This window comes from Ochlerotatus camptorhynchus, unplaced genomic scaffold (genome assembly GCF_037179485.1).
Source record: "Ochlerotatus camptorhynchus isolate MF236.1 unplaced genomic scaffold, CSIRO-AGI_Acam_v1.1 ptg000063l, whole genome shotgun sequence".
Classification (NCBI taxonomy): Eukaryota; Metazoa; Arthropoda; class Insecta; order Diptera; family Culicidae; genus Ochlerotatus; species Ochlerotatus camptorhynchus.
Genome location: NW_027040553.1, coordinates 496,640 through 524,527, shown reverse-complemented (window position 1 = coordinate 524,527; position 27,888 = coordinate 496,640). Strand labels below are relative to the sequence as shown.

Here is a 27,888-nt window from a genome sequence, read left to right as displayed (position 1 = left end):
TCTCCCTTTCCACGATTTTAACATTATTCGCCTTGATCGAGCAGATTCGTATGGAGGGGTGCTTCTCGGGATTCATAAGCTCCATTCCTTTCATAGAATCGATCTGCCTTCCGTGACAGGCATTGAAGTTGTCGCATGTCAGGTAAATATTCGAGGTAAAAGCCTCAGTATTGCCTCAGTATATCTTCCTCCAAGAACTGCGATTTCTCGCCAAGGTCTCTCAGATATCTGCTCAGCTTTATCTGAGCCTCGGTTGATATTAGGAGATTTTAACTCCCACGGTACAGGCTGGGGGGAACTGTACGATGACAACCGCTCAACGTTGATATACGACCTTTGCGATAACTTCAATATGACAATTCTAAACACTGGGGAAGTAACACGAGTGGCCAAACCTCCAGCAAGAGAAAGTAGATTAGACCTCTCCCTCAGTTCGAGTTCACTATCGTTGGATTGCTCGTGGAAAGTAATTCAAGATCCCTACGGTAGTGACCACTTGCCAATCAAAATTTCTATTACCAATGGTTCATCTTCCACTCGCTCGGTTGACATCGCGTACGACCTCACGAAAAACATCGACTGGCAAAAATTTGCGTCCGCGGTTCTCGGTGGTACTGATTCGGTTGACATACTCCCTCCGCTGGATGAGTACTCCTTTTTATCGCGACTTATCGTTGACTGCGCTCTTCAAGCACAGACGAAACGCGTTCCGGGTGTTTTCGTTCGCAAACGACCTCTCACTCCGTGGTGGGATAAGGATTGCACCGACGCGAACAGCGAGAAGTCCGCCGCGTTTAAACGCTTCCGCAAACACGGTAAGGTCGAGGATTTCGAGCGGTACACCGACCTCGAGAAAACTTTTAAGAGCTTGATTAAAGCCAAAAAACGCGGTTACTGGCGTCGGTTCGTCGATGGTTTGTCGAGAGAGACTTCGATGAGAACACTCTGGAATGTCGGCAAGAGAATGCGCAACGCGTCATCACCGGTCAACGAAGACAAGGAGTACTCAGACAGTTGGATATTCAGCTTCGCGCAGAAAGTTTGCCCGGATTCGGTGTCGGTTCAAACCAACGTTCGTGATAGTCCGTCGGGTAGTAACGAAATAGATTCTCCGTTTTCGATGGTGGAATTCTCACTTGCTCTCCTCTCATGTAACAACTCAGCTCCAGGAATGGATAGAATCAAGTTCAACTTGCTCAAAAATCTCCCAGACGTCGCGAAGAGACGCTTGTTGAACTTATTCAATCAATTTCTGGAGCACAACATTGTTCCGGATGATTGGAGGCAAGTAAGAGTTATCGCCATTCGAAAACCCGGTAAACCCGCGTCGGATTATAACTCGTACCGTCCCATCGCGATGCTGTCCTGTATACGGAAATTGTTGGAGAAAATGATTCTTTTTCGTCTAGACAAATGGGTCGAGTCGAATGGTTTACTTTCAGATACGCAATTTGGATTTCGGAGAGGCAAAGGAACGAGCGACTGTCTTGCGTTGCTTTCAACTGAAATTCAACTGGCCTATGCGCAAAAACAGCAAATGGGTTCAGTTTTCTTGGATATTAAGGGGGCTTTTGATTCTGTTTGTATCGATGTCCTTTCGGATAAACTCCACGATAGTGGGCTTTCACCAATTATGAACAACTATTTGAGCAACTTGTTGTCTGAGAAATATATGAGCTTTTCTCATGGAAACTCGACAACTTCACGAATTAGTTACATGGGTCTCCCCCAGGGCTCATGTTTAAGCCCTCTTCTTTATAATTTTTATGTAAAAGACATTGATGGTTGTCTTGGTGAAAATTGCTCGCTAAGGCAGCTTGCAGATGACGGCGTTGTGTCCGTTATAGGACCAAGTGCACCGGACCTGCAAGGACCATTGCAAGATACCTTAGACAATTTGTCTACTTGGGCTATGAAGCTGGGTATCGAATTCTCTCCGGAGAAAACTGAGTTGGTTGTTTTTTCTAGGAAGCATCATCCTGCACAGTTACAGCTTCAACTAAAGGGTAGAACAATCACTCAAAGTATATCTTTCAAGTATTTAGGTGTCTGGTTCGATTCCAAATGCACATGGGGAAAACATATTGCGTATCTAAAACAAAAATGCCAACAAAGAATCAATTTTCTTCGTACAATTACCGGAACTTGGTGGGGAGCACACCCGGAAGATCTTATCAGGTTGTATCGAACAACCATCTTGTCGGTTCTAGAGTACGGTAGCTTCTGCTTTCAATCCGCGGCGAAAACACATATCTTGAAGCTGCAACGAGTTCAATACCGTTGCCTCCGAATCGCGCTTGGCTGTATGCACTCGACGCATACGATGAGCCTCGAAGTACTCGCGGGTGTTCTCCCACTGACAGACCGTTTCGCTGAGCTGTCTTTCTGGTTCCTCATCCGTTGTGAAGTATTGAATCCTTTGGTAATAGAACACTTTGAGAAGCTACTCGACCAAAATCCTCAAACAAGATTCATGAGTTTGTACTATGAGTACATGACGCTGGAGGTTGGTCCTTCTTCATTAATCTCCAATCGTGATTGCTTCCAAGCCTTCTATAGTTCCTCTGTAAATTTTGATCTGACCATGATGCAAGAAATCCATGGAATACCAGATCACCATCGGTCGATGGTTGTTCCCTCAATTTTTGCAATCAAGTACCACCATGTAAGTAACGATAAAAGATTTTTCACAGATGGGTCAACCATAAATGCTTCCACTGGATTTGGTGTATTTAATCAATTTCATAGCGCCTCCTATAAACTGCAGAAACCATGCTCCGTATACGTTGCGGAACTCGCAGCTATATTTTACGCAGTAGAGCGAATTGCCTCACTACCTTCTGACCATTATTTCATTTTTACGGATAGTCTTAGCTCATTGGAGGCTATTCGTTCAATGAGGCCGATGAAGCACTCCTCGTATTTCCTGCCTGAAATACGATCTAAACTGAGTGCTTTATCTAACTGCTCCTATACTATCACCTTAGCTTGGGTCCCATCTCATTGCTCAATTCCGGGTAATGAGAAAGCGGACTCATTGGCTAAGGTGGGCGCTATGGAAGGCGATATTTTTGAGCGACAAATCGCCTTCAACGAATTTTTCTCCATTGCTCGCCAGCAAGTCCTCATCAGTTGGCAACAAAAATGGAATGATGGTGAATTGGGAAGATGGTTACATTCTATTCTCCCACAGGTGTCGAACAAACCATGGTTCAAAGGGTTGGACATGAGCCGCGACTTTATACGCGTTATTTCAAGGCTTATGGCCAATCACTGCTCGTTAGACTCGCACTTCTATCGAATTGGGCTCTCAGGCAGCAATTTATGTGCGTGTGGCAGTGGTTATCACGATATCGAGCATGTTGTTTGGTCGTGTACCTTACACCGTGTTGCCAGATCTGAGTTATCCACATCCCTCAGGGCCCGAGGAAAACAACCCGCGATACCCGTTAGAGATGTCTTGGCGAGCCGAGACCTTGACTATTTGAATTTAATTTATGTGTTTTTAAAACGGATAGATTTGAGGATTTAGAAGTTAGTGTCATCTTGTGTTCTCCCAAGTTGTTAGCTACCCATCGGTGTACCCCCATGTTTGTCTTTTTCATCAGAGTGTCGCCTAGTTCGAGATCAAGAGCACATTGCTCTCCAAACCTTGTGTTCACAATCCCTACCCTGCCATCCATTTGTTACAATTTGTTACCCCTAACCTCGAGATAGCCGCGAGTAATCGGCCCCCGCTTTACTAACGTTAGTTTTAAGTAATTTTGTTATCTAAACAATGAATATCGGCTCCGCAAAGCTACAGCAAATGAGCCTGGAAAAATAAACGAATTATTTAAAAAAAAAAAAAAAAACGTATGTTGTTTGCAAGTTCATACTAGTTCCGAAAAAAAAAAAATATCTGATATTAGTTGGAAAAATGTCCTAGTTCAACTTCTTCTTCTTCTTTGGCTTAATTACAATCACATTTGTCGATTGAGATCACTAAAAGCCATCACTATAAGTGCTCAAGGCAAAACAAACATAATGGGATTAAAAACAAGTGTTTCATATGTAAAATGCAGAGTGACCAGTGAATCGAAAAAACTGGAAAAAAAAGTAGAAGGGTCTGTGCCTAGGGGCACGAACGGAAGTTTGACGTAGGACCGCTAGTGGACGGAACAAATTTCCTCCTTCTCTATGGTTGCTCATATGAGCTCTGCAGCTCGCTGCTTGCAGACACCTTTTCGTTGTTGTTGTTGAAAGCATTCCTGCTGTTGCTGCTGGACTGGTCACCACCACTTACGGTGATTGAATGAGCACCGTTCAGTGGGACCGCATCGAATTCGATTTTTAAGTCTGTGTTAGGGAATACGCTGTTTTCAGACATTCGGTGATAATTTTGATCACCATTGCAACAGTTGGACATTTGGTATTTCAAATTAACTAAGTGTTCATTTTAACAGATTGGTAGATACATTTCCAATCGTTTTGCTTGTTTAGAATTAAAATTTATCTGCTATTGGTCGAAACCTGACGTAATGCTGTGCATTTTGGTTTTTTTTTAAATTGCGTGGATTCTATAGATCCTGTAAATGTAAACTTTGCGGGAGACGATGTCTTAACACTCGAAAGCAATTTTGTGAAATATGAAGTAAAACAAATCCTAGCTAGTTCTGCATGATGATGTTGTTTGATTTTATTTATGTGTAAAGCCGCCGGTAAATACCAGCGGGCGATTTGTTTTTTATGATAACTCCTTACTTGAAAACAGGCAAAAACTCACAAACAGGCTACTTTTTCATGGTATACAATGTGATAATTCAATAATCAATAAATTATCTCAACATTTAGTGGCAAACCATTCATAAATGTTGGTAACATACCAAAAATTCTATAACCCACATTAAATTCCATATGTAAGCGCCGATTGAAACAATCTTTTCGACGTCACTACAAGGGTGATTGATTAAACGAAAGAAACGAATCGTGCGGAATGAAAGCCGAGGAAAAACTAATTGCACCAATATATTCTGGCCTACAATTCCATACCTTCTATTGACAGGTTGAGCCTTGATAGCTAGCTGCTTGCGGGAGCTGATGACCTTGACCAATGTTCAAATAATACTCTTTAACAAATTTTTGGTGGCCCTGAAAAGGACCGTTTTGTAGTGATGGTTGAGTAATTCTGAGCTGGGTGTTCAACACGGATGAGGCTGTCGAGCTGTATGTCGTTTGTAGCGAGGGTGACACGCTTGGCATAGATGACCGACCCGCAGCTTTTCCCTCCTTTGATGGTTGCTTATGTGGGCTCTGCAGCTCGCTGCTTGCAGGCAGCCTTTCGTTGTTACAGGAGAACAATTTTCAACGCCACACGCCGAAAGCACTGCTACTGTTGCTACTAATTTCGACGACCGAACACCACCACACAGTGGTGTGGTTGTTGGAAGCGTGTGGTTCTGAGTATGGCGATGAGTGTGCAAAATATTACGCAATTCCATCCTCCCTATTCGCACGCCGAGGATCGGAGGCGAATGCCACTTCGACTTGTTTCATCTACTTACTACTCTCTGACGACTGTGCTGGGGAAGCAGCATATGCATGTAGGTAATTGGTGGATTTGTTAGTTAAGTCGACACTTTTGGACAATGCTGGACATTTACCAGTTTTTCAATAGTTTCTTGTTGAAAATCAATATTCGGAAGCATTATTATCGATGCGTAGCCATATTTCTGATCGATTGGTGATAAAATTATTGAAATTGTACCAGGGGCAGCTGAGTTACTAACGTTCAAAATCTTTCTTAATTTGTTACATGTTCCATTTTCGGTTTTCACAAAGTGTACCCCCATATAGAAATCAAAGACGTAGTCCTACGTCAAAACTGGGAATTTGAAGTCACCGGGAAAAAAAAACCGTAAAATTGCAGATTTGGAAAAATATACCTCGTGCTCTTTTCGAAAACAATAAGATTTTAAGACCCTTGGACTGGACTATTTTCAGGATACAGTCACTTTGAAGAGCTATTTAGAGAATTTTATTCCAAAACAAATTTGAGCAGATTTTAGAATGAATTCTAGAGATAACACCAAGGTATTTCAGAGAATATTTTCTGGGGAGCTTTAGGAAAATTTCTAATGGCGGTAAGCTCCAACTCGAATTGATTTTTAATACCGTCCCTGTTTAGATGATCTGCAAAATATTTGCTTAAATTCGCGGTGATTAACTCTGATGTCGACATCAAAGCAGTTGGGTATACTTGATCGGAGATAATACCGATTGGAGCTTACCACATCAGAGAGTTTTTGCTAGAACTCCCAAGAGTGAAAAGGGTACAATTCCAAAATAATTATGCGGGAAATTCCAATGATAATTTCACGCGCATATCGAACGGAATTTCTAGAGAATTTCAATAAGAATTCCATCTCCAGAAGAATTTAGAGAGGAGAACTCCAAGATAATTTTGAGCAAAATTTGAAGACAATTCTCGGCGGACCACTTTTCCCACCACGGAAACGCCTCGTTTTCTGATGACAAAACTACGCACTTACGTGCACAAAACGCACAGAATTTTTGATTTATTCAATAGACAATAAAAAAAAACGCAAATATTGATTGGAGGAACTTCTTGCTCAAATTTGTCCAATCGCGAGATATTCGCGATCAATCATATAAATTCGAGATTTTTTTGCTTTTTCTATCATCCTGGAGAAAACCTAACGAAGCGTATCTGGTTAATTGACATGGTCATGTGGTGTTCGGTAAGTCTTAAACAACAATAATCTATGGTGATCCTAAAAAGAACCGTTTTGTCGTATTGGTTAAGTAATGCTGAGCTATTAGGGTGTTGAACACGGATGAGGCTGACGAGCTGTATGTTGTTTGGAACGAGGGTGACGTGCTTGGCATAGATGACCCACAGAGACTCACGAGGATGGATTCCGATCAGTAGCGGTGAGGCTTCTTCCTCCTTCCTCCAGATTTTGAAATCTGTGTTAGAGAAAGCGCTGTTTGCAGGCATTCTGTGATAATTTTGATCACCATTGCAACAGTTAAACATTTGTGCATTTTTTTTTAATAATCAACTATTGAAAATTAATTAAGTGTTAAATTAAATTAAATTTCTAATCGATTGGCTTGTTAAGAATAAAAATGCATCCGTTATTGACAGAATTATATGTGGTCAAAATCTGACCACTTTTCGTAATGCGGTCATTTTTTTTTTTAAATTGCACCCCCAACGTGTTGCCAAAAGACGTAATCCTACGTCAAAAAAATGGATGTCAAAAATGTGGTCCGCAACGGCAATTTATCGGGAAAAAATACATTCAAAGTGTTTTTAAGTTACTTCTTATGCGAAGTTTGCAATTTTCAGAGTTTGTTGGAAATGCTATCTAACATGAAGCTTTAGTGTGATAATTTATTAGCTAGAGAATGGTCTTTAGGAGAGGATAGGTAGATAGTTCCGTTAGAGTACGGCAGTATGAAAATTGAATAGAAGTTGAAAATAAGCGAAGGGTCATTAATGCGACAGTACAAAGTCAAACGCACACCTTTTGCCTAACCCGTACGATGTACACGGAGATTTGAAGTATGTCTTCAAATCTACAGGCAAAAAATGTGCGCGCGCCTTTGCTCATTACTGTCTGCGGCTGTGGAATAGTTCTAGCGACGTTTCATCACTACCTAAAGCCCCACGTTGCCGAAAGCATTTCCAGTCGATGGTGTGTTATAATCCAATTCGACAGTGAGCATGCATAAGGGTCTATACGCGATGATCGATTCTCTTCGTCGATTTTCTCTTTTGTTAATAAATCGCTAGATTTAACGTTTCTCGGTGCGTTTGCTGTTGCTTTTTATAGCCAATACAACCTGTTACTACTCTGCATTGAACAAATTCTAGAAAATTGTTTCGCTTAGCTGTAGCAATGCAAAGAGAAAATCGATGAAGAGAATCGATCATCGCGTATTCGCCCTTATGCATGCTCACTGTCGAATTCTTCTTTACCCAACTATTGTGTTGCTCCTCTCGTCATGACCAACGTAGTCATTTAAGAGAGAAAGCAGTAGGGTGGTTGTTGCGTGCTGTACCATCATCAGCATTGTTGACGGCTACTCCCGCCTTAAGTTGTTACATTCAAAGTGTTTTTTTATGTTACTTCATACGCGAAGTTTGCGATTTTCAGAGTTGGTTGGAAATGCTATCTAACATGAAGCTTTAGTGTGATAATTTATTAGCTAGAGAATGATCGTAGAAGAGGGTAGGTGGATAGTTCCGTTAAAGTACGGCAGTATGGAAATTGAATAGAAGTTGAAAATAAGCGATGGGCCATTAATGCGACAATAGTGTTTTTTGTGCTGAGATTTGTCATTGACAGACTTTGGCACGATATTGATAAAAAAAATCACATAGTCACGGCAGACTTGATCCTCAAAAAAAAAACATTTGTTAAAATCTCCTTAATTTTTTCGTCAATGACAAAGATTCACCTGGTAACAAAAAGTGTAATTTCGTGCATTCTGAATCACTTTATTGTTACTCAAGCAGTTCAGGACGTAGATGCTAGTTCACTTTGACGGCTCCATGTGATTGTCTTGCTCAAGTCATTTAATTTCGTTACAAATTTAGATAGTAAAAAATCTACCCATTTTCGTCACTGACAGCATTTTCATTGACAGTTGACAAAGTTTGCGTTGACGATGACTGTTAGTTCAAATGAGAGAGCAAAGCAGAATTGGTAATATCACCGTGGCTTTAAATGAGGGTGCCCCTAAAAAAATCCGTTTGTTTTTCTATTTGTTTTTATTTTTTACTAGCTCGGGATTCAATATTAGCTTGAGTTTATGCGCCCCCCCTTACAGAGGAGAACCCCTGCATATTAATTTTCACGCCGATCGGTTCAGTAGTTTCCGAGTCTATAATGGTCAGGCAGACAGACGGACAGACAGAAATTTATTTCAAATAGGTAGGGAAAATGGATGTAATGGGGTTTATTACGGATGTCACTTCACGTCGAAAACTTGTCACTTTTCGTCACGGTGAAGTAGTTCCCATTTGATTTGTACGGCAATCACGGCTCTTATTCTGAGTATCACTTCCTTATCACCGTGTAGTGACACCCGTAATAAGGCCCAATGTCGGCCTAAGTTCCCCTAATTTGGGCCCACATAAATTCAGCAATCGACTACATTTTCAATAGCAACCAAAAATATCAATAAGTTACCGTCCCAATGACGCGTTAATCTAGATAAAATTGATAAATTTTTAACGATGGACCCAATCTTAAATCCATAGGCCCAACATTAGAGCCATTTCCCCTACATAGATTTTTGAAGCGGCATCTGAAAAGTCACAGATAACGATACATTCAAGGTTCGAACTGTGAAAAAAACACTTTTTTAATGGAATGAATAAACTATATTAAAGTGATTTTCAGCCGAAATAAGCTTTAACAATACCCAACAATAATTCGAAAATTACGTTTAATTCAGAAACGCCCTTGTCTTCTGCAAAAATGTAGGCTGCAACTAGTTCTGAAATTAGAAATAGTGAAAAATTTTAATCATAAATCATAGTCCAAATCTCTTTTTCCCTCTCCCGATCCAAACAATTGTCATCCACTAACCTCGAGAAGACCGCGAGTAATCGGTCAAATCCTTTAATTTTAGATTTAAGACTTAATAAAGAGCAGAGAAATTGCTCTAGCATAGTGAAATGAAGAGGTAAACATAAAGTTATACACGCCCAAGTAACAATTCAAGCTGAACAGTTGGTTACAATCCTCGGATTTTCGTCTGTATGAGTTGTTGTTGTTTGGAAAATTCACGTATTTTAATATCAAAGACAGAAGGCAACACGCAGCAGCGAGAGGGTTAGTACCGCTGCAAAAACACTCGAACGCGATACTAAAGGGAGGAAAATCGTAGCCTTAAGCTAAAAATGGAGAATGATCGACAAAAGGCATACGAGTGGCCATCTTCTAAAACAAAAACCTTCTAATGAGCAGAAGTAATCAGGTGTCCGTGTAGACCGGTATCGTAAAGTGCAGTGCCATTTAATGTCCCCCCCCCCCCCCTGTGGGGTTTCTGGGATGTTGGATTGCCTCCGTTCAGGACCTCGTACTGTTAATAAAACGGTCTCACACGGCTCGGCTCGGAAGTCAAGATGGCCTTAATTGCCAAGAAGGGTCCCGTCTCGGCTCGACCAAGGTGGCCATGCCACGGTTAGCCGATGCCGTCAACGAAGGAAGACGCCTGCCAGCTAAACGAGCCAGCAACGTCTGCTGAGCCGTATGTGGCTGATGAACGCCACCAGATCCGCCAAAGCTGCAACAACACTGTAACACAAGTTTCCGACCACAAGGTAGTGCATGAGCAGCCGTGTGGTTTAACGTCAGAATTGCGACGACGGAGGAGATCCCGCTGCAGCAGTGTGAGTACAGTATTAAATTTTCTAAGCCCTCGGATACACGCCACATATTTGTGAAAACCCACAGAACGCCACAGAATAGGGCAATAAATATTATAGAAAATGTGAATGTTCCTTTGTTTTCATACTTTGTCCGCGGAGCCCCTCCGAATACCCAGTAACATGCCGGCCCTGCGACACAGTTGAGGGGTCTCATGCTACTGAGCAAGTTACCCGGGAGTGTTTGGTCATGCCATAGTCACAACAGTAAGAACAGAAGCTGATTATTGGTTGATTTAAGGTGTACAAAGCTGATAACCAGCAGGCTGAATATGTAGTTGATTGGTAGTGCGTGAAGCTAATTGTATCTCCATAATTCAACCTCAATAATTTAGCTGATCTAAAGATTGAACAAGCCTTATTTTAGCTTAACATTACTCCACAAATCAGCAATGCACCACAAATAGCCTGATTTGTTAAATGTAGTCAGTGTCACTCGTTGCATTTCCGGCATTTTAGTTCTTCTGCCTACCTTTCTAATCCCAAGCAGCGGCAACAGTAGAGACAAGGTAGAGGAGCTTTTTAGGAATAGCTCCAGGCAGAAGTGGACTGTGACGACGTCGGAAGCATTAACATTTCTAGATAGAGCTGGAATTAGGGCGTAACAGCCTTTGTAAACAATGACTTCTCTCGATGATTTCTAGGAATTCAAGGCACGCCTACATAAAGCAACATATCCATCGAGTAGGGGAAGTCTTCCCCTACTCGATGGGGATGTCGATTTGCCAGGGAGAGCCATGACTTTCGAGAAATCATCGAGAGAAGACATTGTTTACAAAAGCTGTTTCGCCCTAATTCCAGCTCTATCTAGATTTGTATTTCTGTGTTTTGACTGCTATATTGCACTGAATTTTCAGACAGAATTCGAACAATATAACTCAATTATGGCACTAAAACAGCTTCCACATGACGATCGAAATAAATCGCGCACTTGTGTCCACATTGTGTTAACTGCACTTGAAAATGAGAGGAATGTTTTACTGTCACCAGTTGTTGTTTACAATTCTGCATTGCTGTATAATACTCTTCCGGTTGCTGTTATTCAACTTAAATTTGAAGTGTTTCAAGTTAATGATCATAGCTTTTTCCAAACATATGTTTAAGTGGTTCAATAGGTATTGATTCCTGTGAATCAGCGACTGCCGGTTCGAATCCCGAAATGCAAAGAAAATTTTAAGACTTATAGTAACAATATAAGTACCATAAAAAAGTATAAGATATGAAGCGGTCTTCAATATTTTTTTTTTCTAAATAAAACTAGAAGTCTAAACAAGGGTTGGAAAAGACTGTTGTTTAATGCATTTAATGCTTATAACTTATATAACTGTTAAGCTTTTGGCTGATTAAAATCATCAGATTTAGATGTTTAAAAGCTGAACAAAGGTTAACGTGATTTAAGTACAACAATTATTCAAACTAAGGCTGAATTAAAATCGATTGAACAACACTTGTTAAGCATCAAATTGTTACCTGGGCGTTGCGTCACAACACACTCCAGCCCATTTAAGAGCATCGAAAATGAACAATCAAATTAACTACCATCACTGGCAACGCTGCATCAATCGAGTGACCAGCCGGAATCACCCACCTTAACAACGTGCGTCACTCATACGCACTCAAGCAACCGCGATGTGGCTCTCTTTTTGTTTACACTACATCTCCAAACTGAGCTTGCTGCATGTGTAATAAATTTTCCCCATGTCGATTCAGCCGCGAAGAGCGACTATCGTCTCCCATGTATTAGAAGCGGCAGCGGCGGAAGCGGCGACGGCGCAATATGTGCACTTCTCACACCCGTTCCGCTGTTTTCCGCTTTGCCCTCAGTCTTGTCTAGTGAGGCTCGGGTCGGGACGTGCAGACCGATTCGCGAGAGCGCCTGCCAGCATTCTTCCGTCAACACGCGTTCGGTTCGGACCTTTATCGCGGTTCCTCCGGCTACCAGGGACAGCAGCCCGCCTGGCTCCTAGAGAACATAGAAGAGAGAATTCGTGTTGGAGTTGTGTGCACGTTGTAAAGGAAAACGGAGCGGGACTTATTTTTAGTGCCCATTCACAAGCAGTGCTTTAGAAGGAAGATACAAAATGTTGGGCAACGACTGTGACGTACGCATTTGCTGACTATTTTAGGTGCCTTTTTTTTTAGTGATCGTCGGTTGCCCTAGAAAAGACTTGAACCGATACTAGACAGAGGCAGAAGAGGACAAGTGCGTGTGCAGTTAAGAAAACCGAAACTGACGAACGGGTGCGGTGGCAAAAGTTGTGTGACGGCAAACATTCAAAGCAAGAGTGTGCGCATCTGTGACGGAACGTGAACCAATCGATATTTCGAAAAAATGGGATACGACGAGGTGCTAACGCATCTGGGCGGCTTCGGCCGGTACCAGAAGAAAATCTACGTCCTACTATGCCTGCCGGCAATAAGCTGTGCATTTCATAAGCTGGCCGGCGTGTTTCTGCTGGCGACGCCGGATTACCGGTGCAAATTGCCGTTCGAGGCGGATAATGCCACGTTCGAACTTCCACCGGATGTGCTATCGATGGCCTATCCGATGGAGTCATCCACTGGAAAGTACTCCACGTGCACGTACTTCGATGCAAATTTTACCGACGATTATCTGAACGGAGGAACACCGGCTAAGGAAGTGGTTAGCTGCAATAGTTGGATCTATGATCGATCAAAGTTCGAGAGCAGTGTGGTAACGGATTGGGACATAGTGTGTGACCGGAGTTGGCTCCGAGCGTCGGCGGATTCTCTTTTTATGGTTGGCGTCATGTTGGGCAGTATTGTGTTCGGTTGGCTATCGGACAAGTACGGACGTAAGCCGATATTCTTCGCATCATTGGTGGCCCAATTGATATTTGGAGTGCTGGCCGCAATAGCGCCGGAATTCTTCACCTATACGATAGCGCGAATGTTGGTTGGAGCTACGACCTCCGGTGTCTTCCTGGTGGCCTACGTCATAGCTATGGAAATGGTTGGACCTAGTGATCGTCTGTACGCCGGAGTTGTATGCATGATGTTCTTCTCGGTGGGCTATATGTTGACGTCGGTATTCGCTTACTTCATCAACGACTGGCGTGCGCTGCAGATTGCCCTGACGTTGCCGGGAATTCTGTTCCTCAGCTATTGGTGGTTCATTCCGGAGTCTTCGCGATGGCTCATCTCCAACAATCGCCCATCGGAAGCTATCGCTCTGATAAAGAAGGTTGCCAAATCGAACAGGGTTACCGTCCCGGAAGATGTGCTGGATAAACTGGTCGAAGAGGACAAAGCCGCTCTGGAAACGGACAAGAATGAACCCAAACCTTCACTGATCGATATCTTCAAGCACCCAAATCTACGACAGAAAGCCCTGTTGATCTTCTTCGATTGGTTCGTCAATAGCGGAACCTACTATGGGCTGTCCTGGAACACCAACAATCTCGGTGGTAACCAATTGTTAAACTTTGTCATCAGTGGAGCCGTGGAAATTCCTGCCTATACGTTCCTGTTGTTTACCCTGAATCGCTGGGGTCGCCGCACTATCCTGTGCGGTTGTATGATCTTCGCCGGTGTAATGCTGCTATCTACGATGTTCGTCCCGAGTGATCTACCCGTGCTGATCATAGTGCTTGCCATGCTCGGCAAACTAGCCATCACTTCCAGCTACGGCACGGTGTACGTCTTCTCCGCCGAACAGTTCCCCACCGTCATCCGGAACGTGGCCCTTGGAGCTGCGTCGACTTCGGCCCGTGTAGGTGGCATCCTTGCTCCGTACTTCAATCTTCTGGGAGACTACTGGACGCCGCTTCCTCTGTTGATCTTCGGTGCGATGTCATTTACCGGTGGTCTTCTATCGCTGCTCTTACCGGAGACACATAACCAAAAGCTGCCGGAAACGATTGCCGATGGGGAAAACTTTGGCAAGGTGAAAGTCGTGCCCGGCGAAGACAGCCGTCGGGATGTGGAGAACAAGACTGCCGAAGAGATGCAGGTGCTGAATGCGGCCACCCTTAATGGGGACCTTCCGCACTCGACGCTGGTGAAGCGTGCTAATGAGAAACAAATCCCGGAGGCGGAGGAGGAGGAATACGATGAGAAGTAACGAGTGTGTTAGAATGACGAGTATTACGTATCTCTTAGTAACTGATATGTGTGTGTCTGTCTGTGTATTAGGAAGATAGTTAGGTGTAGATTATTTATGTAAACTAAAATTCAATCAAACGACGATCAGATCGCCCCTGTTGAGTGAAGGCATGAAGCTCCGAGTATTTGATTTCCCATAAATCTCAATCGAAGGAATCTGTCTGAACGACTGGACCGGGGAGAAGGCGGGAAGAGGAGAGGGGAATTGAGTTTCCCCTTTTCTTGTAGTTTTGATTGGTTGCCAAGCATATCGTACGATGCTGCTCGGCTGCCATCATCTGATGCCAAATGATGGTAGTTGCGAGCGAGCAAGTCAGCAAACATGCGCTCGGTCGGTCGGTTAGTGACGTTGTTGGAATAATAGGTGAGGAGGAAAATATGGAACTGAGAAGAGAAGAGTGACCACCGGCCTTCTTTTGAATTGTTGCTGCATTCTGGCACGATAATTGTACCACCGAGGAAAAGCACGAGTTTTCGCGTTTCTCTTTCGCCGGTTGTTGTGCGGAAATTGGGCTGAGTAATTACTGGGTGTGTGTGTGTGTGTGTGGCTGCACCTGGGAAAGAGGGAATCGCTGCAAGTTTGAGGCAAGATGAGAAAAATGATGGTTTCATGCCATACGCTTACCGAAATCATGCAAAATGTGTAATGAACCAAGGTTAATACAGATTCTATGATCTACGAAACCGGTTTCATCAGAAATACAAGAAGCCTAGTCGGAACTAGTCGAAAATGTATGATCAATCATTTTCGGAAATAACCAAAGATTTAGTCAGTCGAGTTGATCGAGAAAACTGAATTCAGAGTGGTAGTTGACTCGTTAAAAATTTACCCGTTTTTGGAATGTGTTCCAATTTTTACGAAATCTTTTGAGTTATTTCGAAGAAGACTGGCAACTCTGGCAAACTCCAAGCAGCGCTGTGTTTCAAGTGGCAACCACCGAAATTTGTATAGGGCTCAGATCTAATTTTGGGCCTACTAAGCACAACCCGCCCTTTACCTCTATTTTTCAAGTGGATTTTTTCCACAAAATTGAATGTTTCACTGCAGATGACTTGAAAATTGATTTATCTTTCCGAACGTACCTTAAGATTTGATAAAGAGAATCAAATGTTTGAGATATTGTTAAAAATCTAACACTGCTTCTTGGATTCTAAATTCAGTCTAACGCGTTAAAACGTCATTGAATCGCTATTGAATTCACTTCGGCCTATCGGAAGAAGATACAAATTGATTCGTTCGGGCGCTTCTTTTGTTTTTGAGAATAAGGGGTGCAAACATTCATATCACGCGTTTTTATTGACTTCGTTCGGTATCTTTTGAACTAAAGAATCGTACCAAAGGTGTTAACGCCGAAATCATGGATTTATTCGATGTTTTCTACTCGACCGAAGTAGGTTTCTAACCTATTCAAAAATATTAAAGTATCTCGGAATAGATTTTTTTCTGACGGCAGGCAATAACCATTTTGATTATTTAAAAAAATCGGTAGAAAATAATAAAATTCTGTATTCTGATGAGACTTATTTGTATATCGGTATCATGTTCTAAAATCGGAACGAATTTCGAAAAATCGGTATATCTGGCAACACTGCCCTGCTTAAATAGTCGTTCATGCAAAACAAATAAAAATTTGCCAGTCAACCGCCCGCCCCCTCCCTCCTAAGCTGTCTACGTGGTTTATGGACAGCCCCTTACTCAAGATTCAGGATCTTATAAAAATTTCAAAATCCTGAACATTAGGTGGAGGGGAGGGGGTATTCTCCTATCCTTGCCACATCTGGGACTCACCAAGTAAAAACGTGGCGGTGCAGAAATTTGAATATCTTTCAATTTTGTTGGACTTTTTCTAAAATCATCTGGCAGCCCTGATTACAGTAGCAGAGACCGTTCGTTATCAATCGCCATTTGGGAAGACAAACAATCATTGAACTACCGATCGCTTATCGCGTGACTTCAAAGAATATGTTTTAAGCTTATATTACCAGCAAACAAAGCACACCACTACCGGGCGGGGATACGATTCTCAAGGTGAATTAATAATAGCACGCAAAATAAGTTACTTTAGTGCCCGAAAATTTGTCCAAAGAAGAAGGTGTAGAAGATACAACATCTTACGATTAAAGGGCCATGCATGCATATTTGGAAGGCCATTATTCCCTTAATACCACCTGTGGTGGAATCACACCACGGTCGCCGAATCGTTTCTCGGAACTGGTCAATTTCAGCGCAAGGAAAAACGAACGTCAAGAGCTCTATAATCATAAATTATGATGAGCGTGTTGTCAACGTTCATTAAAGGAGCGACCCCCAGGTGCTGCGCATGTCCATAAATTTACGAAACGCAAAGAGAAGATGCACTTTTTGCTCTTCCCGAACGAAATTGCTGCTCTTTTCAGCGGATGAATTCTCAAGAAAGGTCGCACTTCCCCTCGCCTTCGCCTTATCTCCTGCTGAGTGCCGTATGACAGACAGCCCCACGTGGTAGCCGCTCTGCTACTGAAATGTTATGGCATGCACGAAAACAACGAAATTAAGAAGAAGAAAGCACGTTTTTTTTTGTTTCACCTATTTTTGGCCTTTATAAAACCCAAAAATGTGCGCGAGAGAGCACTTACAAATGTCGTAATAGAATTTGGCTAATCGGATTCGTTCTGAATCAACCGATGCCTGCTTTACTCGCCGCTCAACCTGAGCGCCATATTGTTATATACCAAGAGCGAGAGAAAGAGTTTTGAGTGCGGATGGACTCCATCGTCTTGATATTACTTTGCGCGCCTACTACGACCAACTCAAATGTCATGCATTCCAATTAGTGCTTTAAGTGATTGTTTTTATTAGCTCGTAATGGTCGTAATGGGCGTTTGGAGAAATCAGGCCACCACTTACTGGCTGCGTACGTCTTGACTGATACTGTGAAGTAGACGTAGGTCAATACACTCGCTGGTCGAGCATATCGGGTTGATTGTTTTGATCGATCCGCAGCGCTTATCACCGGTATTGTCAAACGTCACAATACTACGCTTGATTAAAGTAGGCGTGGATGAGTTTGTTGCCTAGCAAACGATACGGAGACCGCGTTACGGTCATTTTGAATACTCAAACTGAGCTCTCGCCTTCACTCTATATCACGATCGATGTCTAAGTCTCAAAAGATGAAGCAACACAGTACTTAGATTATAAAGCTAACGCAGAAACATGGAATGCTGTATATGTACTTCAGGGCGTCAACACCGCAGACATCACTATCAAATTCGGGCATGATATTTGAAATCAAGTGCTGATAAGTGTAAAGTCATGCCAGTATGGCTAGACGATAATAATAAATCAAAGGAACAGAAGGAACCAAATCAAAGGCCAATCCAGCTCCATACAATCTTACTTGTCAACAGTCGCAGCAATCGAAAAACTTAATTTTTTGTAAGGCCGTAAACCTTGTACGAGTAAATCATCAGTATCAACCACATCATGTAATTGTAATGCCCTAAAAAGCAGAAAAGCACTAATTTCAATAGCCGTTAAATATTGTAACGTACTTCTCTTATATACTAAACAAAGTAGGTAACACTGAGCAGCGGGAAAAAACCTTCGCTTTCAGACATGTTTTGCTGAAATCAGTAGAAATAAAACAAATTTTCTGTAGAACTATTGGATATTCGGTTTACTCATTTATTCCTATCACAGCAATTCCCAATTGTATACTTTTTCCATATAGGACGGATATGCGATTATAGGGAGTCGAAAATCGATGTTCGCCGCCATTTTGAAATCCAAGACGGCGTCGATTGGTTTCATAAAAACTGTCAAATACCTTACAATATGGGTATTTTTAAAACTGGGACGACGTGTATAGGCCTTAAATCGATGTTCGCCGCCATTTTGGAATCGAAGAAAAAAAACTGTAAAATAAACTAATCAAAATGACGGCGAACATCGCTTTTCGACATCTACGCGTCATTCCAGTTCCAAACATATCCATTATTTTGCAGGTACAGTTTTTTTTTCTAAAACCAATGGCCGCCGTATTGGATTTCAAAATGGAAGCAGACATACATTTTCTACATCTACATGTCATCCCTGTTCCGAAAATACCCTTATTGCAGAGTATTTGGCATTTTTTTTCCCTGAAATCCATGGCCATCACAAGGGGTGGTGAATAATGGCATGCTTGGCAACCCGGTATTTTGACAGTGTCAATGTTTTGTTTTGAAGAAAGAAAAAAAATCTCAAGTAGTGGCATTGGTTTGTGAGAACAAAAGTAGTGGAATCTGAACCAAGACGGTGATCCAGAGGCACCTTTGTGGGAGAAGCTAATACAAGATAAACTTATTCGATCGGAAGATCCCCTCGTGCTGGCGATAAAGTTTCACCGACTGCTGCAGATACTCGGAAAAAACAGCATTGAAACGCATCTGATGGAATTCGAATTTTACAGCCGCCGGGGAAATTGTTGATGTTGGAGCCATTGGAACTCACTCACGCTATCGGGCACGGGAGAAGCTCGTCCGGGATCGAAATTGGTTGCGAAGATCAACGATGGTGAACCAGGACAAGACAGATGCACTCAGAGTTGCGACCTATCACAATCACGATCGCCAAACAGCTGATGGTAGTAACGCTTTGTACATTCCTATCAATGTGCTCGTCGAAGCTCTCTCCATGACCATCCATCAAGTTGACGAAAGAAGTAAAAAGCAACTGGTGAATGTCGTCTTCTGTTGTGATCCATCACCGATCTGGTCATTCCTGACAATCACGACACTCATCTGTGCTCGTTTTGAAGCAGTTGCTGCTTTGCTTGTTGGTAAGTGAGCCCAACAGCTTCCGTTTCATGTTGCCTGCTTTGTTTGAAACTCACACAGTCGCGCCTACCGAGACGAACTTGGAATGTGTAGGCATTGTTTTCATTTTATTCTGTCGTTTCGCTTTTTCTCATGATCGTACTGCAGAAGTCTTCACTGTTTTCGTTGTGCTTTTCATCATCCATTACTGGTGATTGTTGTTTGCCATGGCTCTAACTCTCACTGCGTGACAAAACGATCTGCCAGCGATAGTCGGTTGATGCGAAGACGAGTGTCACGTGAGTGTCATGATATTTTGCATCGCTGGATACACTGTTCGAGGTGGTCAATTAAATGGGAGGAAGCGGTAAAGTTGGCTTATAAATGATCAGACGGATAATAAAAGCTCGGCTACATGACAAACAGCTCGGAACATCCTAGTCCTGGTCCTGATAGCCAGAATATTTTGGTTTTATTATTGACCTTCCGGGAATGAGTTCGTAGTCACCTGTTCTTGATCATTTGAGCGATTGCCCTGGTTTTGGTATGCGCGGCGGTCGGAATGTGTGAACGCTGGCTGAATATTTTGTGGAAAGGCATTGCGATGTGTGCTGATCCATGGCCATGATGGGGACTTCTCTTGCCTCTCTGCATACACACGTCTCGACGGATGCGCGCTCACCACCATGATGAGATGATGATGAGCTCGCGGCCGCACCGCGCACCACCCCAGCAACACACACAGCACAGTTGTGGGGCAACCTTCAAGCAAGGGTAGTCTGAGAGGATCGAAATTTACAGCTCTCTGCAACTCGCAACTCCCAGTCTGTAAACCTATCGTTTGTAGGATGTCTCAGGTGTCGAAATCATATATTTATGCTGAGCAGCGCCACCAGCGTTCAGTATCAATATATGTTTACGGGCCTATCACCCTCTCTGGGAGTAAAAGTCACATTCTAGTTGAACTTGAACTTGAACTGGTAACCGCTGGTTACGGCAGATGAAGAAATCTCCAGTGCACGCAGGGCTGGTAGCAGGTTACTTTTTAGTGACTTGGTCACTATTTTCAAGTCAGTCACTAAAAAGTCACTTTTTTCACCTAAAAGTCACTAAAGTCACTATTTCTTAAAATTTAGTCATTAATGTCACTTTTTTACGACTAATAGTGTCAAGCAGTGCTGTAAATTCTCAAAATCATTTGAACATTTTTGATGAAAATGAGAAAAGTAGCTATTCGCTATCAAAGGGGACCTCCTCCGAATGGGTGATATCAGTTGCTTAGTCATTTGACGAAGGCATGGATCATTCTCATTTGAGAAACGCTATATATCATTCGATTGAGTGTAACCTACACACAAACGGAGCTCTGGTTGACATTCCGGCGAAAAAGCTAAGCCAACCCGACACCAACCTGACTTCTATCAAACCCCAACCCAATGTTGACCCGACATAAACCCAAAATTGACCCGACATTAACACGACATTGGGTCGACATCGACCTTAAATTAGCCTTACATTGATCCGACATCGGGTCGACTTGTCTGTTCGGGACCATTTTCCTGGATTTCTTCCATACTCCACTGTCGTATATCAAATGATACTGAGTGACTCAATTGACAGTGACAATGAGCTTCGTTCGGATAAACTCCACGATAGTGGGCTTTCACCAATTATGAACAACTATTTGAGCAACTTGTTGTCTGAGAAATATATGAGCTTTTCTCATGGAAACTCGACAACTTTACGAATTAGTTACATGCAAGGTTACTGATTATTGCACTGAAGCGATGGTCGGACTATTTTCCCATCGCGGTAGAAGAACAGCAACAATGCGTTCGGAGTTCATTCTTCGTGTGCGATCGCTTATGTTGACGAAGCAATTTGTGTTATTTTGTTTCTACCACCTTCCCTTCATTCGCTGAGTGACCACATGCACCCATTGAGCATGGGTCACTCACTCTCAAATTTCCAGCAACACGATCACAGCAATCGTTCTTCGCGAGCGATGCCACTCGTAGAAGAATACACCGGATTGATCATCTTCATGAAGAGCATCATTGCTATTATCGTTCATGAACGAAGCTTTATGTGGTTGCTTGTGTCGTTTCTTTAGCTTGCGCTGCGCGCGCTAACGAAATCAATTAACTGATTAGGGTCTGTCCATAAAGTACGTAGACATGTTGAGGGCGGTTGGGAATTATCCATGGCCCATACAAATTTAAAAAAAATGTATGGACAATTGTCTACGCAGGGGGAAGGGGGACTATTTTTTGTTAATGAGAAACACCGTTAGGCCGATTACATAGTAAGAGCGAAGAGAAGCGAAGAGGCGAGCAAAGCGTCGAAACGAATATAAGGAATAATATCAATAATGGGAATTTCCATACGTTTGTACGCTTTGCTCGCCCCTTCACTACTCTTCGCTATCATTATGCTATCGGCCTTAAGTGACCCCTACACGATCGCTTTTATTGACAATAATCGTATTGTCAATACATTCAATATTGACGTCAAAACATCGATATTGACAATATTTCTGTATTCACATCATCAATAGTATTGTCAATAATTCCCCTTCGCGTCTATATATTGAAACGTGTGGGATAAGCTTAAGAGTAAAAATAGCATCCCGACGGAGAGACGTCGTCAGCGTCAATACGCTTCGTGCGATATCATTAGGGCATATTCAAATATTGCACATGCTGCTGAGAACTTCATTTATTCGGAAAATTGACATAATAAACAATTCTAAGTCACCCATTTAAACATGTTTATTGCATTACAAAGAAGAGGACAAAGAAATCCTAATTTTTACCAAGCTGTTTTATGGTTTCTTCAAAAGCGTATTCTAAATAACGCAACATTTTATTAAATACACTTAAATTATAAACAATTCAGGGGCGAATAACTTACGTTTTCGTACTTCGATTCGATGAAACTTTCAGCACTCCCACGTAAACTAGTTACACAGAAAGGGAATGTTTCCACTTCAATGTCATCTTGTTAATTTGCGTAGGATTGCTGAGAATTTCGTGAAATCGACGATTGAAGATTTGTTTTTAAAAGCACTTACATCGGATTGAAAAATCGCTCAAGAATTATGGTTTTTTTTTTTGTCTTTCTTCTGTCTTCAACATGCGATAAGTTGTTGCTTCTGAAAGGCATCGTTTCATTTTGAAAACGCTTACAAAACGACGTTGAAGTGGAGGGTTTAATGCTGCATTTAAAGAAGTCAGGGATATATGCTGAGGATAAAAATTTCTTTGTATGTGTAGTGCAATAACTTTCAAATACTGTTATTTGCTTAGTTTTAATTTTTTTTATTTATAAGAATATCAAATTAACGAAAGAGAAAAAGCAACCATAAAAAACAGTCACAATGTTCCTGTTCGTCTTCATCCTTCTCCGTCTCCACTGTGTCGCTATCTAGTTCGTCGTCTGCTGCCAAAGTACCGAGGAATGCGTTTTCCTTTTCAAGCATTACCGCCAGCGAACCCGTAACAGCTGGCCCAAAACATTTCTTCAACTCTAGGACCGTGGCTAACATATTTTGGCCATTGTCTGAAGTAATCGCGAGAACTTGTTTGTAGTCGATGCCAAATGATGCCATCTCCTGCTCAATAATGTTTTTACGATTTTCTTTTGTCTGACGCTCCGTCATTTCATGTGCCGCTTAATTCAAATAAGGGAATAAATATGATGTCTTGTTAAATCTCTACTGGAAAAAGTCCACTAGTCCGCAAATCATTAGGAATTAGCTCTTAATTACTGAATGCATTTTGATTTAGTTTTTTTTTATAGATTTATAGATCATTCATCCTTTTTTGTGAAGAAAGTTGAAGCTACACTCCAAGCCAAAGTACAGCAGTTCCATTTCTAATTAGGATTTTTTTTTTTTAATTTTTTGATCGACCTTCTATGATTATGTTCAAACTTTGCACAGTTGTTTGTTATTGCCCAACATGCCATTTTACATATTTGGTACACTAGTTTTGTACACGACTAACACTCGAAAAGGGCTTATGCAAAAATGATACGCATAAATTGAAAAACATATATCTCACGAACGGTTTGTTTGATCGAGATGGTGCCTTGGTGAAGTTGTGGACAAGTATTGTGCCTTTTAAGAAAAATATACACTATAAAAATTATTTGATTTTTTACAAAAAAAAAATCAAAATTATTAAACAAAATTAAAATTACTCAAATTTACAACAATTAGAAAGTAACAACAAAGTCACAACAATTGGAAGAAAATATGATTGATCAACTGTCGTTCGAACAGGGGGTAACCACTAATAGATGTGATATACAAACTATTGTAAAAGAGCCTGAAGGCTTTGTTTCATATTTTTGTGAAAAATTACTTAAATTGATACCGCACGATTTCATTAAAACAGAACAATCTAAATTCTTTAAAACAACGAAAAATAATTTGCAAGTCGGTGAATTTTTAGTCATTTGTGATTTTTCTGAAAATTACTCCTTTGTACTGCAGAATGAAGCACAATCTCATCATTGGAATGTACAACAAGCTACCAGTGGCGTCGCGTAACCTCACTTATTACCTGTTCAACAACTTTGAGAACGTTATTTAGGGTCATGTTTACATTCAATGCAGTTTCAAAAGGCATGGCGTCTTCTAGTTTCACTGATTTGTATCCATTGGAACCAATATTGTTTTGTTTGTTTACGTTTTGAGAGTTGCTGAACAGGTAGATTGAGGTTAGGGCGACGCCACTGCAAGCTGCTATCCTTCTATGCGTTATATACTTTAAAGGAAACTGGCAAGTGCTTCATTTTAGTTTCATAATTATCTCAGAAGAGTTGACAAATGCTGCAGTTGTTGTTAACCTGTTTATTTCCAAAATGAATAGTTTTTTACGTACAGATCAGAGCAAAATAATGAAGAAGATTAATTTTATGCTTCACAGTACAAAACCGTAAGAATTTTTCTAGTCTCTGCAAGTTCAAGTCTAAGTATGAAATATAAGTTGAATGGCATTTCTTTGCGACGTCCCATGGCAAAATACCATGATGATATTGGAGGTACGATAAAGCGCATGGCTACACGAGCCAGTTTAACCAGAGAACGTGAACATCCAATAAAAAATGTCAAAGAATTATATAACTGGGAAAATAATCGAAAGGAGTAAGAGTTGACGAGTTTATCATTTGGTTTTGTAAAATCAGAAGAATATAAAGCTAAGGTGTAATTTACTTTGATACATTTTCAAAAAATTCAATAGCAGTTTTTTTTCAACGCATTATTTCAGATTCCAAAAAGCTTGCGTCGCTCGATTCCTTTTGCTTTTTTACACAAAATGACGTGAGTTTTTTTGCAATCTGAAATAATACGTCGATAAAAACTGCTATTGAATTTTTCGAAAATGTATCAAAGTAAATTTAACCTTGAAGCAATTGTGAAGCAAGAACAATTCAAGGAACGCAAAAATTTCACTCATTTATTCCTATATCTGAAAATAACATTAAAACAAAATTGTTTTCAAAATGTTCATATCATGATGCAAAGGTTTTTAATTTGTTTAAATAGACATATTAAGTATTAATGTAATTATATAATGTGAACTAAATAAATACCTAAGAACGCCATTTTATTTAATACATTTTTATTTATGAGATGAATGCCATAATTTGCGAATGGTATTATAAATCTCGGAAACTCGATTTGACGCAACTGGGGACTCACCCATGCACACTAACACCAGTATTAAGTTGGGGAAGGTTTCCCCTACTGATCGTGGTGTTAGTATGCGTGGACGCGCTCTCAGTTGCGTCAAATCGACGATCGTACGCATTGTTTACAAAAGCAGATAAGTATTTTTTTAAAGTAGCTCGGGCGGGGTTGTTACACTATATTGAAAAATAAAGTTTATTGTCAAAGCTAGTTATGCTACAAAACGCAATACGAGCAAAAAAAAACTTTAAAAAATCTGAGGTGGTCGGTCCTGGACAATTCTGGAGGGGGTCTGTCCGCTTTGCTCATTCCTATTGTATAGCTACAGCACTAACGGTGACCCGAAAAGGCTGTCAAACACTTCTTATGGTTATTTTCTATTCCACTGTGGTATTCGAAACTAGCTAGCCGTATATGGGCCCGATTAGAAAAATACACTTTTCCCATATACGGTCTCTTACTCAGGCCGTTCGCAATGCTGTTGTATTTTATAAGAATTGTTTCAATTTGAAACTAGAACAGAAACGCACCTCTCGCAATGCTGAGTTGCAGTTTCATTATTCGAGCACTATTTTGCACCAGATTTGCAACTGCTCGACTATTCTGTTTTATTTCTGAGCGAGTTTGAAACACGAATGGAACTCTGTTTCAAATTTCTTTGTATGTATTTAAAGATGTTTCGAAGAGCTTCACAAACAACTCTATGAACTTCATAGAAAACAGTAAAGTTTATGGAACTTGATGATTACAAACATCTTTTAGAACTGTGCGTTGCGCTGATCGTGTTGCAGTTTTATTTTTGACAGTTTCAAATTATAGAATTGTCGAGGAGTTTAAAACAATTTTGAAACTCAGCATTGCGAACGGCCTCATAATTAGTTCTATCTTAACTCATGCGTATGATTGAAAAACTGTGTAGTGCAAAGTTTAAGGAAATTAATTGGGCTTTTCGTTAAAAATATTTACAATATTGAACACTCGCCAATAACATCTCAAAAGGGCAAAAATTGGCAATTTAAGCAGTATGAGCTTTTTTGTTGTAAATTTAGTGTTGTTTAATATTAACACTATTTCAAAGATATTCGATAACTGTAGGTAGTATTTTGAAAAATACTAATTTTTAAAATAATCCACAACTTTTTTGTTTATGAATTGCCCAGCAAATACACATTGTCACTAGGTAGCGCTTTATCTAAACTACAATAGTGTTATATAAAAAATATTTTAGAACAATATGCAATTTGGGTAATTTTAATTTTGTTTGATAATTTTGATTTTTTTTTTTGTAAAAAATCAAATATTTTTTTATAGTGTATATTTTTTCTTGAAAGGCACAACTTCTTCGAACACACCATCTCGATCAAACAAATCGTTCACGAGATGTATATTTTTCTTTTGATGCGTATCATTTTTACATAAGCTCTTTTCAAGTGTTAGTCGTGAACAAAATTAGGGTACCAAATATGTAAAATGGCATGTTGGACAACAACAAACACCTGTGTAAAATAACAAGTAATTCAAAAAAACATCGATCCGAAACGATTTGCGAATCTGTGTGGAACTTTTCAGTATAGAGTGTTGTCTGGTAGCTTGCTTCAATTATAGTTTTTCATTGAAAGAGATGGGTCGAAAATATAGTCAAATTATAAGTTTTCAAAATTACAATAATTTGAGAACAATTAGAATTATGGCAAAAGATTTAAGAGAGTGCTATAAAAAAACTTCTGTACGTGATTTGGAGGTGCGCGTTGGTTAATCAACATAAAAAAATAAGCCGTCACTCAATTGAATTGCAATCAACAATGATAAATAATTTTAATTATTTGTTGAATGCTTTTCATGTGGCATGCACTACATTTTTACGAGAATTGCACGGTACTTTTTCAATTCCTTCGTGTAGTTGGATTATCGAGGCGTTGGATTAACTAGGCGCGGATTAACGGTGGGATAATGTGTTTTCTTTCACAATAACCATTTTGGAATCGTTTTCTTTTTCAGTTGTATACATTAATAATGATTTACTTACCAAGATGGTAAATGTGACCGTCTCCTTCATCGTCTGATACAGTCACGTTTATCGCGAAAACCGATTTGCCGTGACGCGTTGCAGAGTCCATTTTCAAGCAAATGAGCTTATTACGGAGTAACCCGATAAGTTCATTTCTCATTATATCCGCTGCCCGACTAACGAGAGGCGGCAGAGTATTCCGTGTAATTTTTAATTTCACTGCATCCCATGTTGGTTCATTTAACAATTTAATTGCCTTCCATTCCGGATAACAAAAAGGCAAATTGTTCTCAGCAACCAACATTAGTGTTCCAAGAAGAACTCTCTTCCTTTCGGTGTCCACCAAAACTTTGGCACTTTTTGCTCGCTTAGCGGGACTCGGTTGCCCATCCCCACTTGCACTAGCACTACGTTCACTTTGCGAAAGCCGCAATCGACGAGCCACATCCGGGTGGATTGTGAGGAAATGTCGTTTGAAATTTGAGGGAATAAGCGTTGCTTGTTCATACGGATACCGTTTATCGCTATCGATTTCCACCAGACACTTGTATTTTACTTTTTTATCCGCTCCCGCCACTTCTTCCACCGCGTCACTAATTTTTTTCCACAACGATTCACGGCCTTCACGACTCATCGTGTTGAATAAACTATTCCCGTTCGCGTTGAAGAATAAACTAAACGCATCTTCGTGAGGATCAAAGCATGAGCATCGCGATGATGCGAAAAACCGTTCGCATCGTCATGAAGACTAAAGCATACGAAGCACGCTCTCCACCGCTCGCGTTGTGAACGATGAAGCGAAGAAGAGCACGCTGCACGAAGATTTGAGTG

At 40.9% G+C, this 27,888-nt stretch overlaps 2 protein-coding genes across 3 annotated transcripts in view; both read left to right on the top strand.

Annotated features, from left to right (window-relative positions):
* Window positions 1-27,888, top strand: part of Gyf (Gigyf) — an 89,214-nt gene that overhangs the window by 41,733 nt on the left and 19,593 nt on the right. The window lies entirely within an intron of this gene.
* On the top strand, window positions 11,760-15,021 carry LOC135696920 (organic cation transporter protein-like). Its single transcript, XM_065216454.1, has one exon. It carries the CDS (start codon window positions 12,780-12,782, stop codon window positions 14,529-14,531), a length of 1,752 nt encoding a protein of 583 aa, XP_065072526.1. The 5' UTR covers window positions 11,760-12,779; the 3' UTR covers window positions 14,532-15,021.